Below are 12,002 nucleotides of genomic sequence, written 5' to 3' on the forward strand. Positions count from 1 at the left end.
GGGTGAACTTGCCACCCCCCTGTAGCCAGGCCAGAGCCCTGGGCCTCCTCCTGGATGGCTCCCTTCCCCTCCCCCACCCACCCGGCAGCCTCAGGGGTTGTCCACTCCACCTCTCCCAATCCCTTCTCCCCCCACATCCCACCCTGGTCCAACCATCATTATCTCTGCCTGCAGAACACCAACAATCTAAACATGACTAGGCACCTACCGTGTGCCACGCGTTTATAGAAACTATGTGGGAGGGTTAGGGGCACAGTCGCAAGTCCCAGCACTGCTCTCTCTGTCTTAAAAACAAAGGAATTGGTAAATGACACACCCTAGGGCAGGAAGCTAAAATAGTTGGGATAGAATCAGGACTCAAGCCCTGGTTCTTCTGATTCCGCATCTTGTGATCTCTAATCAAACACAAGCTTTCCCCCACACTTAGTTAATTGAAAGATCTGTAAAATGAAAATACAGGTACTGTGTATGTTTACTGAAAAAAAATCCGCGCAGTTCCAGCTCGCATTGTTTGAGGGTCCACTGCATATAGCGTTTAGTAGTTTATGTAAATGATTTCACTGAACCCTTATAAAGTAAGTGTCATGAGTTAATATTGTTCTGATTCTCATCGTACAGAGAAGGAAAGAGACTCCTCCATTCATTCAGCAAACATTTCACGAGCATCCCCTTCTGGGCTGGACAGGGCTGGGAAAATGCTGGAGACAGAGACAGCCCCAGCCCTGCCTTCACGGAGCTCCCAGTCCACAGGGGGAGACAGACCCATTCCCAGATAGTTCCTTAATTCTGAGGATGCTAAGTCCTTACGCAGCTGGACGTCAACCCTGGAGGCAGGGTGAGGTGATGGGGAGCAAGGCTCGGCAGTAGGAAAGGTCAAAGTTCTGGGGAACTGCTCAGGGCTCGCACGTGTTCTTGGGAAGAGGGGTCACGACGCAGACTGGAGGGGATGCAGGGACCTCACAAATGTCACCTGCCCCCAGATTGTCCTGCCTCCCCATCTGGAGGGTATTCGGGAGAAGCTGGCGGAGAACATCCATGAACTCTGGGCGCTGACTCGCATTGAGCAGGGCTGGACCTACGGCCCGGTGAGGGGGCTGCCTGCAGCGCGGCGGGGGGTGGGGAGAGACTAGGCTCGCTGTGGTGGAGTGACAACTGCTCACTAACTGGGAGGGGCTGGGGGCTGGGGGAAGCGACTTTGGGACACCAGGAGCTCCTTGGGTGGCAGAACGGGTCAGGCAGGCCAGGGGTCACAGTCTGGGAGTCCTGGGGAGGGAAGGGGAACCGAGGAGTTGACTCTGGAGTTTCTCCAGGTTCGGGATGACAATAAGAGGCTGCACCCGTGTCTCGTGGACTTCCACAGCCTGCCGGAGCCCGAGAGGAATTACAACCTGCAGATGTCGGGGGAGACGCTCAAGTGAGGGGTGGACCAGGGAGCAGGGACCCGGGCCTGACCGCTGGGCGGGGGGCAAGGAGAGACAGGGGGAGCGAGACCGAGACTGAGAGAGACAGAGAGAGAGAGACAAAAGGGAGGCAGAGAGAGAGAGGGAGACTGGGATTGTGAGGCTGAAACTGACAGGGGGCAAGTAAGAGACAGAGGCATAAAGGGAGATGCTCAGGGCTTCCCTGGTGGTGCAGTGGTTGGGAGTCCGCCTGCCGATGCAGGGGACATGGGTTCGTGCCCCGGTCTGGGAAGATACCACATGCCGCGGAGCGGCTGGGCCCATGAGCCATGGCCGCTGAGCCTGCGCGTCCGGAGCCTGTGCTCCGCAACAGGAGAGGCCACAGCGGTGAGAGGCCCGCGTACCACAAAAAAAAAAAGAGAGATGCTCAGCAAGTGAAAGAGAGAGAAAGAGACAAGGAAAGAAGCAGACAGGAAAAGACAAACACAGTCAAAGAGATACAGCGACAGTGAAACAGGGAGAGTCAGGAGCCAGAGAGACACAGACACCAAGACCAAGAGAGACGGGACAGATGCCCAGAAAACCAGAACAAGAGAGGTGGAGAGAGCTAGTGACCCAGAGACAGAGCTGACAGGGGCTGGGGGATGAGGGGAGCTGGGCTGGGGGGAGAGGATGCCAGCGGCAGGGGAGCCACGTGGGGTGACCCTGTCCCCCTGCCCCCCCCCCAGGACCCTGCTGGCGCTGGGCTGCCACGTGGGCATGGCGGACGAGAAGGCGGAAGACAACCTGAAGAAGACAAAACTCCCCAAGACGTGAGTGTGGGCGGCCCGGGCCCCACCTGGGGAAGAGAGTAGGGGGCCGGGGATGCCGTGGTGAGGGCTGGAGCAATTGAGGGCCGGTGGGAGGAGGCTGAGGTCAGAAACCAAGGGGCTGTGGGTTAGGGTGGAGGTCATAGGACCAGGGGTCGGGGCTCTGGAGTCAGTGGTGAGTGTCCTGGGGAGGTGTCAGGAATGCGGAGTTAGGCATTCCAGAGTGAGAGTGGGAGTGAGTCGGACCCAGGGTCAGGGTCTGCCATGGAGTCCGGGAAAATGAGAGAACAGAGGTAATATCTCTGAGTTAGAGGTCAGGGATCAATGGAAAGGGGTGAGAAATTGTTAGAGTTGCAAGTAAGGGATCTTAAAATTATAGATGAGAGATCAGAGGTCCTGGGGATAGATGCCAAGGTTCAAAGGTCAAGGACTCCAAAGCCAGGAGTTTGGAATGATAGGGTCCTGGGATCAGAGGTAAGAAGCCTCAAAGTTAGAAGTGAGGGGTCAGAGAGTTCCAGCGTGAGAAATGAGGCTCCCAAAATCAAGATGAAGGGGTCACAGAGGCCAGAGGTCAGTGAAGTCAAAGCCCTTGCTACGGTCACAGGATCCTGGGGTCAGAAGTCAAGTATATCAAAGCTTATTTAAGGGAGTCATAGAACCCTGATGTCAGAGACCAAAGGTCAGAAATTTCAAAGCTCAAGGCTAAAGATCATGGAATCCGAAGGACAAGGGTCAGAAGTCAGGGAGCCCATAGCACAGAGCCTAGAAGTGGAGGTGAGGGTCTTGTCCCACCGAACCCCGCCACACCCGCAGGTACATGATGAGCAATGGGTACAAGCCGGCGCCTCTGGACCTGAGCCACGTGAGACTGACGCCCGCGCAGACGATGCTGGTGGACCGGCTGGCGGAGAACGGACACAATGTGTGGGCACGAGACCGAGTGGCCCAGGGCTGGACCTACAGCTCTGTGCAGGACATCCCTGCACGCCGGAACCCTCGCCTTGTGCCCTACCGCCTGCTGGACGAGGCCACCAAGCGCAGCAACCGGGACAGCCTCTGCCAGGCCGTGCGCACCCTGCTGGGCTACGGCTACAACATTGAGCCGCCCGACCAGGAGCCCAGTGAGTGCTGACCACAGGCCCCTGACCCTGACTCCTACCCTGACCCCAACCCCGGCCCTTGACTCCTGATCTCTGACCCAACTCGCCTCTCAATGGGCTACATCTACAGCACCGACCCTCTCCCCCCAGCCCTGACACTCTGTCCCTGACCCTGAACCTGATCTTGACCACTGACCTTGACCTGACTCAAGCCCTGCCTGGGCTACGGCTACAACACTGAACAGCCAGACCAGGAACCAGTGAGCGCTAACCCTGACCCTGACTCCAATTCCTGACCCCCAGCTACGACCCCTAACTCCTAACCTCTGGACTATAGCTATAACATGGAGCCACCCAAGCAAGGACTTAAAGAGCCTCTAATCCCTACTCCTGACTTGACTCCTGACCTATCACTGAGCCCCCAATCCCAGCCTCAACCCCCAACCCTGACTGTGGTCCTCAACTTTCAATTTCTTAACCCCTGACCCCAGCCGCAATTTCTATCCCCTCTCTGACCCTGACTCTCTCTTCCTGATCTTACTCTCAACCCTTGATTCTTACCATTGACCTTAATCTTGACCCTTCACCCCAGACCATGACCGCGACTGACCCGACTTTCTTCCTCCATGCCTCTGTCACTAGTTCCTCTGTGAAGCTCTGACTGCAAAGGGATGGAGGAGAAGTCTCAGTAGGTCCCTCCTGCCTCTCTGTGACTGCTCTGAGATTCCCCAGTTCTTCCCTAACACCAAGAATTGTCCCTTTCCTCCCAGCCCCCAAAGGCCCTTACCTTTCCTGGTCTCTGCCACCAACCCAGCCTCTCTGACTCTGCCTGGCCCCATTTGTAGGTCTGGTGGAGAGCCAGTCTCGCTGGGACCGGGTGCGCATCTTCAGGGCAGAGAAATCCTATGTGGTGCAGAGCGGCCGCTGGTACTTCGAGTTTGAGGCAGTCACCACCGGCGAGATGCGAGTGGGCTGGGCGAGGCCTGAGCTGCGGCCTGACGTGGAGCTGGGAGCTGATGAGCTGGCCTATGTCTTCAATGGGCACCGCGTGGGTAGCTCCCTGGGCTCCACCCTGCCAGACTCTGTGGTCCTTCCCACAGCTCATACACTCCAGCCCTTCCCACAGCTCACACACTCCAGCCCTGCCTCTACCTGTGCCTCACTCTGTCCGCCCATCTCTGACTCTACCTTCCCACTCATCTACCCATTCTTCCATGTATCCTTCCCTCTCTCTGCCCACGCATATGTCCATCCATCATCCATCTCTCTATCCAACCATCTGTCTGTCCATTCATCCATCCTTCTCATCTGTCCAAAGAATCATTTAGTCATCCACGTTGCCATCTATTCATGTAGTTGTTAGTTCCGCAATTCACCTGTTTAGTCAATTTGTGATTTCATTTATTCATTCATCTATCCAATAATTTAATGCATAAGTACATCATCTATTTATCCATCCACCCATCCATCTACCTATGTGTCTGTCTACACTTTCTTCCCTCCCTGCATCAACCCAGGTAGACTCTCAGCTTTCATTTCGTTCTTCCATCCAGCCATATACCCTGCTTCCTATCCATCCATCTCATTATCCATTTATCTATTCTGGGGGCATATGTGTATATTTGGGTCTGTATGGGGGACATGGACAGGTTAGTTTTTCCTTTCCGTCCCTCTACTTGCTGCTGTCCCCAACCCTCCACTAGCACTTTGGTGGTCTGTATAACCCCAGCCCCAGTCATGGAAACAATAGAGAACCCAGGCAGAAGGGATGAGATACAGAGATTAGTGGGAGGGGAAAGCATGAAAGCTTATCCTTTGAGGATCATGGATGCAAACGTGGGGTAAGATGGGGGCCACCGTGGGGGTGAGCCCTCTTCTGTCCCACATGCCCTGGACCTGACACTTGTATCTTTACGTGTCCCCTTGCTTCTGTGTCTCCCCGTTCCTCTGTGTGTCTCTCCTGCACCACGTGTCCCCTTGCTTCTGTATCTCCCTGTTCCTCTGTGTGTCTCTCCTGCACCACGTCTCCCGTTGCTTCTGTATCTCCCCGACCCTCTGTGTGTCTCTCCCGCACCACGTCTCCCCTTGCTTCTGTATCTCCCCGACCCTGTGTGTCTCTCCCGCACCACGTCTCCCGTTGCTTCTGTATCTCCCCGTCCCTCTGTGTGTCTCTCCCGCCTCTCCCGCACCACGTCTCCCGTTGCTTCTGTACCTCCCCGTCCCTCTGTGTGTCTCTCCCGCACCACGTCTCCCGTTGCTTCTGTACCTCCCCGTCCCTCTGTGTGTCTCTCCCGCACCGCGTCTCCCGTTGCTTCTGTACCTCCCCGTCCCTCTGTGTGTCTCTCCCGCACCGCGTCTCCCGTTGCTTCTGTATCTCCCCGTTCCTCTGTGTGTCTCTCCCGCACCACGTCTCCCATTGCTTCTGTATCTCCCCGTCCCTCTGTGTGTCTCTCCCGCACCACGTCTCCCGTTGCTTCTGTACCTCCCCGTCCCTCTGTGTGTCTCTCCCGCACCGCGTCTCCCGTTGCTTCTGTATCTCCCCGTTCCTCTGTGTGTCTCTCCTGCACCACGTCTCCCATTGCTTCTGTATCTCCCCGTCCCTCTGTGTGTCTCTCCTGCACCACGTCCCCCGTTGCCCCCTCACAGGGTCAGCGCTGGCACTTGGGCAGTGAACCGTTTGGGCGTCCCTGGCAGTCAGGTGATGTCGTGGGCTGCATGATCGACCTCACAGAGAACACCATTATCTTCACCCTCAACGGCGAGGTCCTCATGTCCGATTCAGGCTCTGAAACAGCCTTCCGGGATATTGAGATTGGGGATGGTGAGGGCTGGCCTTGTGGCCCCTTTCTGGTTTTCTTCCATCTCACCTGACCCTACACTGTCCTCTCCAGCCCCCCGCTCTTCCATCCCTTCTTTCCACAGTACCTCCTTCCCCATGGCTGCCCCTGCCCTGCCCATCTATCCTCACCCCTGCCCGTCTATCCCCTCCCACTAGGCTTCCTGCCCGTCTGCAGCTTGGGACCTGGCCAGGTGGGTCACCTGAACCTGGGCCAGGATGTGAGCTCCCTGCGGTTCTTTACCATCTGTGGCCTCCAGGAAGGTTTTGAGCCATTTGCCATCAACATGCAGCGCCCGGTCACTACCTGGTTCAGCAAAAGCCTTCCCCAGTTTCAGGCCACGCCCCCTGAGCATCCCCACTATGAGGTGAGGACCGACCCCCTCAGCACGCTCTGATCTGCTTCCAAACCTCACTCTCCCCACAGTTCTCTTCCCCAAGCTTCTCTTTGGCTTCTTTGTTAGCCCACAAACCGCGTAGAATTGGGTGTCAGGATCATGGGCTCCCAGGGCTGCCTTGTAGGGTATAACCTTGGCAAACTACACCTTCCTGGGCTCCAGGTACCGCCTACAAAATGCGGGAAGGGAGAAAAGAGAAGCTGGATTAAGTGACCCCAGTGGACATTTCCAGCCCTTATAACTATCTAATCCTACAACAAGGTTTAAAGAAATATAAATCACTGGGTACATTTCGGCACCTTCCTTACTAACTGTTATCTGTGGTGGTATTTTGGGGGTTTGTTTGTTTATTTATTTATTGCCGGCCACAAAGCATGGCAGTAAGCTTGTGGGATCTTAGTTCCCCAACCAGGCATTGAACCTGGGTCCTTGGCAGTGAGAGCAAGGAGTGCTAACCACTGGACTGCCAGGGAATTCCCATGGGTTTATTTATTTTTAGTAACTCTTCATTAATCTGGTATCCGAATTTTTAGACCCTAGTGCCTTTCTTTCCCAAGGTTAAACTCAGGGTCAGATTGTGACAATAAAGTGAGATAGTCTTTTTCTCAACCTGGGAAGAACTTGAATTCCACGTGGCTAAGCTTCAGCTGGTACTTTAGAATCAGACCTGGAGTCGGCCTTTTACCTGCTGTATGACCTGGGCCTGTGACTGTCTCCTCCTGAGCCTCAGTTTTCCCGTCCTAGGCATCGTTCAGATCTCCCTCTCTCTCACATTCTCTCTCTCTTTCTCTTTCCTGAATTATTTAGGGAAGTTGGAGACATCATGCCTCTTTATCCCTAAATATTTCAACGTGCATTTCTTCAGAACAGGCTGTGCTCTTACAGAGCCGCAGTTATGAAAATCAGGGAATTTTACATTGATACGTACTGTTACCTAATTTACAACCCATATTCAAATTTTGTTAATCGTGGCAATGATGTCTCTTTTTATTTTTCTGATCCAAAATCCAATCCGCAGTTACACGTTGCAGTTAGTTGTTATGTCTCTTTAGTCTTCAGTGTAGAATATTTCTGAGTGTTTGTCTGTCATGATGCTGACATTTTTGAAGAGTACAGACCAGTTATTTTGCAGAATATTCCTCATGTATTTGGCACGGATACCATAGCAAAGAGGCTGTGTTCTTCTTGATGCGGAATATCAGGGCGGCACATCATGTCATTATGTCTTATTACTGATTACATTAACTTTGACTGTTTGGTTATGGTGGAGTCCGCCAAGTTTCTCCACCATCAAGTTACTATTTTTCTCTTTATAATTAATAAATAATTTGTGGGAAGGCATTTTAAGGCTAGGTGAAAATGGAAGGGTTTTAAACAAGGGAATGTCCAGTCTAGATCTGAGTTTTGGAAAGGTCTCTATTGACAGTGGATTGGAGGAGGCGAGAGTGGGAGCACTAAGCCCAGAGAGGTGCCTGGGGTGGGAGAGGATGGTGGGGAAGACGTGAACCTCCCAATCCCTGCCACTGCCAGATGGTGTTCTCAACCCAAAGAACAGCATGCTAGACAGCAGTGAGCATAAATAAACTAACCTACCCACAACCACATGGACGAGTCTCTCAGGCACGATGTTGAATGAAAGAAGCCGGACACAAAAGAGCACATACTGTAGGATCCCATTCACAGAAAGTTCAAGAATGGGCAAAGCTAACCTGTGATGTGCTAAGTCAGAAGGGCGTTAACTGTGAACGAATAATCAGACATTAAGTTGCTTTGCATACTTACCACAGGAAGGAGGTGGTCAGTAGGCTTGCCAAGGAGCAGAGGCAGAACAGGATTTAGAAGAGAGATGGGAGAGAGGGGAGAAAGAGACCCTGCAGACAGTCTTGGTTGCACAGTTTGGGGATGAATTCACTGGCTGGTGAGGAGCACAGAGGTCTCTCTTGGCAATTGGTCCTTAAGGAGGTCAACTTGAGGTGGGGCATCAAAGAAAGGGAACTGCTCCAGTTGTTAATGGAGTCTCCAGAAAACTTGAGAGTCTGCCTTTGGAGCGCACAGGCCGGGCACCTGCCCCTCTCTCAGCTCCTGCCCTTTATTTAGGCCAGGTCGGTGCATTTCCCTCATCAGAATCCCTCGCTATCTTTGAGAGTGTAGTGACTAAACGGGCACTGAGGGGACTCCCAGGGGGACTGGTGGTGTTCCATTTCTCCATCTGAGTGCTGGGTACATAGGCGTGGTCCCTCCAAAACCTCATTGTGCTGTGCACTTACGACGTGTGCGTTCTTCTGAGTGTTATATTCCCACAACCAACAAGTCTAACAGAAATTCCTCTGGGGAGCCTTTAAAAAAATCTGACCCTTCTGGGCTGCTCTCCCCAAGAGCCCTTGTTCTGTTCACTGATGTGTTCCCAGCACTTGGAACAGTGCCTGGCACACAGTAGGTGCTCAGTAAATATTTGTGCAGTGTTAGATGGATGGATGGGTGAATGGATGGATGGATGGATTGGTGGGTGGAAGGATGGAAGAATGAATGGGTGGATGGGTGGATGACCTGGTCTGGAGTGAGCCCTGTGCGCAGGAAGGTTTTGAAAGCTCCCCAGGTGATTCCAGTGTCTGACCAGGGCTGCCCACTGTACGAAGGTGTCCAGACAAAGGTAGACAGAAGGCTGAATGCACCCCATGGCCAAGCTGTGTGTCCCATGGGAGTTCGTACGCTCGGAGGAGTGAGTCTTTGGCTAATTCTCACACGGTGCTCTAAGGCCTCGTGGTGACTCTGTGTGTAATAAGGTTTAGGGCCAATGGCCTAGCTCACCCTCCTGGCTCAGGGCTTCCTGCCTCACCCCCACAGGTGACTCGTGTGGACGGCACCGTGGACACACCCCCCTGCCTGCGCCTGACCCACCGCACATGGGGCTCCCAGAACAGTCTGGTGGAGATGCTGTTTCTCCGGCTGAGCCTTCCGGTCCAGTTCCACCAGCACTTCCGCTGCACCGCAGGGGCCACCCCTCTGGCACCCCCCGGCCTGCAGCCTCCTGCTGAGGATGAGGCCCGGGCAGCGGAGCCTGATCCCGACTATGAGAACCTGCGCCGCTCAGCTGGGCACTGGGGCGAGGCTGAGGGGGGCAAAGAAGGAACTGCCAAGGAAGGGTCACCCGGGGGCACCGCCCAGGCTGGGGTAGAGGCCCAGCCTCCCAGGGCAGAGAATGAGAAGGATGCTACCACGGAGAAGAACAAGAAGAGAGGGTGAGTCCAGGGTGGGGCAGGGTGGGGTTTGGGGGTCTGTCCTGGGGCCCCCAATTAGGCAACCTCAGGAACTTGAGAAATCCCACTGTATCCCAAAGTGGGCCCATATATGCTAAGTGGGGTCAGATTACTGAGGGATCCTGTTATGTCTCGAGTGAACGTTATTATTTCCCTGGGATGCTCTAAAGGAATGTAAAATCGGGATGCCCCACTGTATCTATGGAGAGCTCCACGGTCCCTGGGGTACCAAAGCTTTTCATCCAATGGACTTCATTATCTGTGAACACTAAAGGGGACCTCAGAATCTTGGGAAAGTTGACTGTACCCCAAGGTACCCAGTGAATATCATTGGTCTTCTAAATTGGGGTCACTCCTGTGTCTCAAATGTACCCCCCCAAAAACTAACTTCAAGGGAGACCCTCAAAGGGCATTCAATTTGAAATGAAACGAAATCTGCTTTTCCCCTACTGTGGCAGTAGTTTTCAGTGGGATTTAGTTCTGTGTCTCTTGAGGGGATGTTTGGAAATGATGGGAGGTTTTTAGTTATCACAGTTTTGGGGGGAGGTACTGCTGGCTGGGGGCCCCAGGGATTCTACATGTCTTCAGTGCACAAGGCAGTGCCCGATGAAGAATTGTCCTTTCCCAAATGCCTTTAGCACCCACATGAGACATGGTGACTTCGGGGACCGTTGTGTGCTCCCCAAGGGAACCTCCATGTTCCCAGAGGCACCTTTACATCTGGATAACCCGGAATCCGAAAGCACAGAGCTCCTCCACGGTGGACTGTGCTGGTGCAGTTGGGAATTTCATCCCTCTGGAGGCGAGGCCTTGGGTATTAGAAACGAGGCTTATTTAGGATGGATGTGGAGGCATGAACGTTGCGATGGAGAGGGCTGGGGAGCTGGGCTTGAGAGTGAGTCTCGTGACAGCCTCTCCTCTCCACCACCAGGTTCTTGTTCAAGGCCAAGAAGGCCGCCATGATGACCCAGCCACCAGCCACCCCCACTCTGCCCCGACTCCCTCGCGAGGTGATGCCTGCTGACGACCGTGATGACCCTGAGATCATCCTCAACACCACCACGGTGGGAACCGGGGACCCTCAACTTCAGGCCCCCCCTCCAGATTTCCAAATTTCATGCTGTAATCCCCAGTAATTGCCCTTATCTGGGGACACCGCAATATATACAGGAGACCACAAAATACAGTACACATCAATTTAACCCTTTGAACCCCTAAATCCATATAGCTAAGGGGCCTAAAAATTGCAGGGAACACAATGAAGCCATGGGGCACACTGATAGAACTCCCAGGGCCCCCCAAATCCCAGGGATAAACCAACATAGACTCGGCACCCCAATATTTGGGTTCACCCATATAAACTCAACACCCCAAACTTAGTAGCTATTCTAGTATATTCCTGGGAACCAAAATTCACAAGTATTCCAATACAGTTTGGGGATTCACCAAATCTGGAATATTTTCTGAGACAAGCAGCCTAGTGGTTAGGATCACGGGCTACCTGGGTGTCACTTCACGGCTCTATGTCTTCTCTGCTGTGGAAGCACTATGGTTTCCCCATCAGTAAAATGGAGATAAAAAGTGTATCCGCTTGGTGTAAGGATTGAAGTGAGTTCATTTGTGAGCTATTATTTATTTATAACTTTGCTGTATAACCTGGGGAGGGACCCAAATTTGGGTGTATCACGAAACAGTCCCAAAGGATTCCCGAATCTAGGAATACATCAGTAAATACAGAGACAGAGGGACACAGACCCAGGGGGTCTCAAATCCAGCAACTTCTTGTTAAACTCCCAGAGGACACTGAGAATCCAGAGAAGTCAATTCAGAGTCTCAGGGAAGCCCACTGACCACCGGTCCCCCCTTTGCCTCTGCAGTACTACTACTCCGTGAGGGTCTTCGCCGGCCAGGAGCCCAGCTGTGTGTGGGTGGGCTGGGTCACCCCGGACTACCATCAGCACGACATGAACTTCGACCTCAGCAAGGTCCGCGTGGTGACGGTGACCATGGGGGATGAGCAAGGCAACATCCACAGCAGGTGCGGGCAGGGGCGGGGGCCGTGGGAGACCGGAGGTCAGCGCCGGGCACCTCCTCCTCCTTTCCTCCTTTTTTTTTTTTTGCGGTACGCGGGCCTCTCACTGCTGTGGCCTCTCCCGTTGCGGAGCACAGGCTCCGGATGCGCAGGCTCAGCGGCCATGGCTC

The 12,002-nt window shown here is 53.7% G+C and overlaps 1 protein-coding gene across 2 annotated transcripts in view; it reads left to right on the forward strand.

Moving 5' to 3' along the window:
• RYR1 (ryanodine receptor 1) overlaps positions 1 to 12,002 on the forward strand; it is a gene marked incomplete at its 5' end in the record, with an annotated part of 118,295 nt that overhangs the window by 22,625 nt on the left and 83,668 nt on the right. For both annotated transcript variants that reach the window (XM_079907734.1, XM_079907735.1), the window contains 10 exons: positions 981 to 1,085; positions 1,311 to 1,414; positions 2,129 to 2,212; positions 3,023 to 3,330; positions 4,155 to 4,357; positions 5,956 to 6,130; positions 6,305 to 6,513; positions 9,388 to 9,782; positions 10,732 to 10,864; positions 11,678 to 11,838. In XM_079907734.1, coding sequence (XP_079763860.1) covers positions 981 to 1,085; positions 1,311 to 1,414; positions 2,129 to 2,212; positions 3,023 to 3,330; positions 4,155 to 4,357; positions 5,956 to 6,130; positions 6,305 to 6,513; positions 9,388 to 9,782; positions 10,732 to 10,864; positions 11,678 to 11,838 — 1,877 coding nt within the window. The remainder of the gene's footprint in view (positions 1 to 980; positions 1,086 to 1,310; positions 1,415 to 2,128; positions 2,213 to 3,022; positions 3,331 to 4,154; positions 4,358 to 5,955; positions 6,131 to 6,304; positions 6,514 to 9,387; positions 9,783 to 10,731; positions 10,865 to 11,677; positions 11,839 to 12,002) is intronic.

This window comes from Stenella coeruleoalba, assembly GCF_951394435.1.
Source record: "Stenella coeruleoalba genome assembly, chromosome: 20".
NCBI classification, from domain to species: domain Eukaryota; kingdom Metazoa; phylum Chordata; class Mammalia; order Artiodactyla; family Delphinidae; genus Stenella; species Stenella coeruleoalba.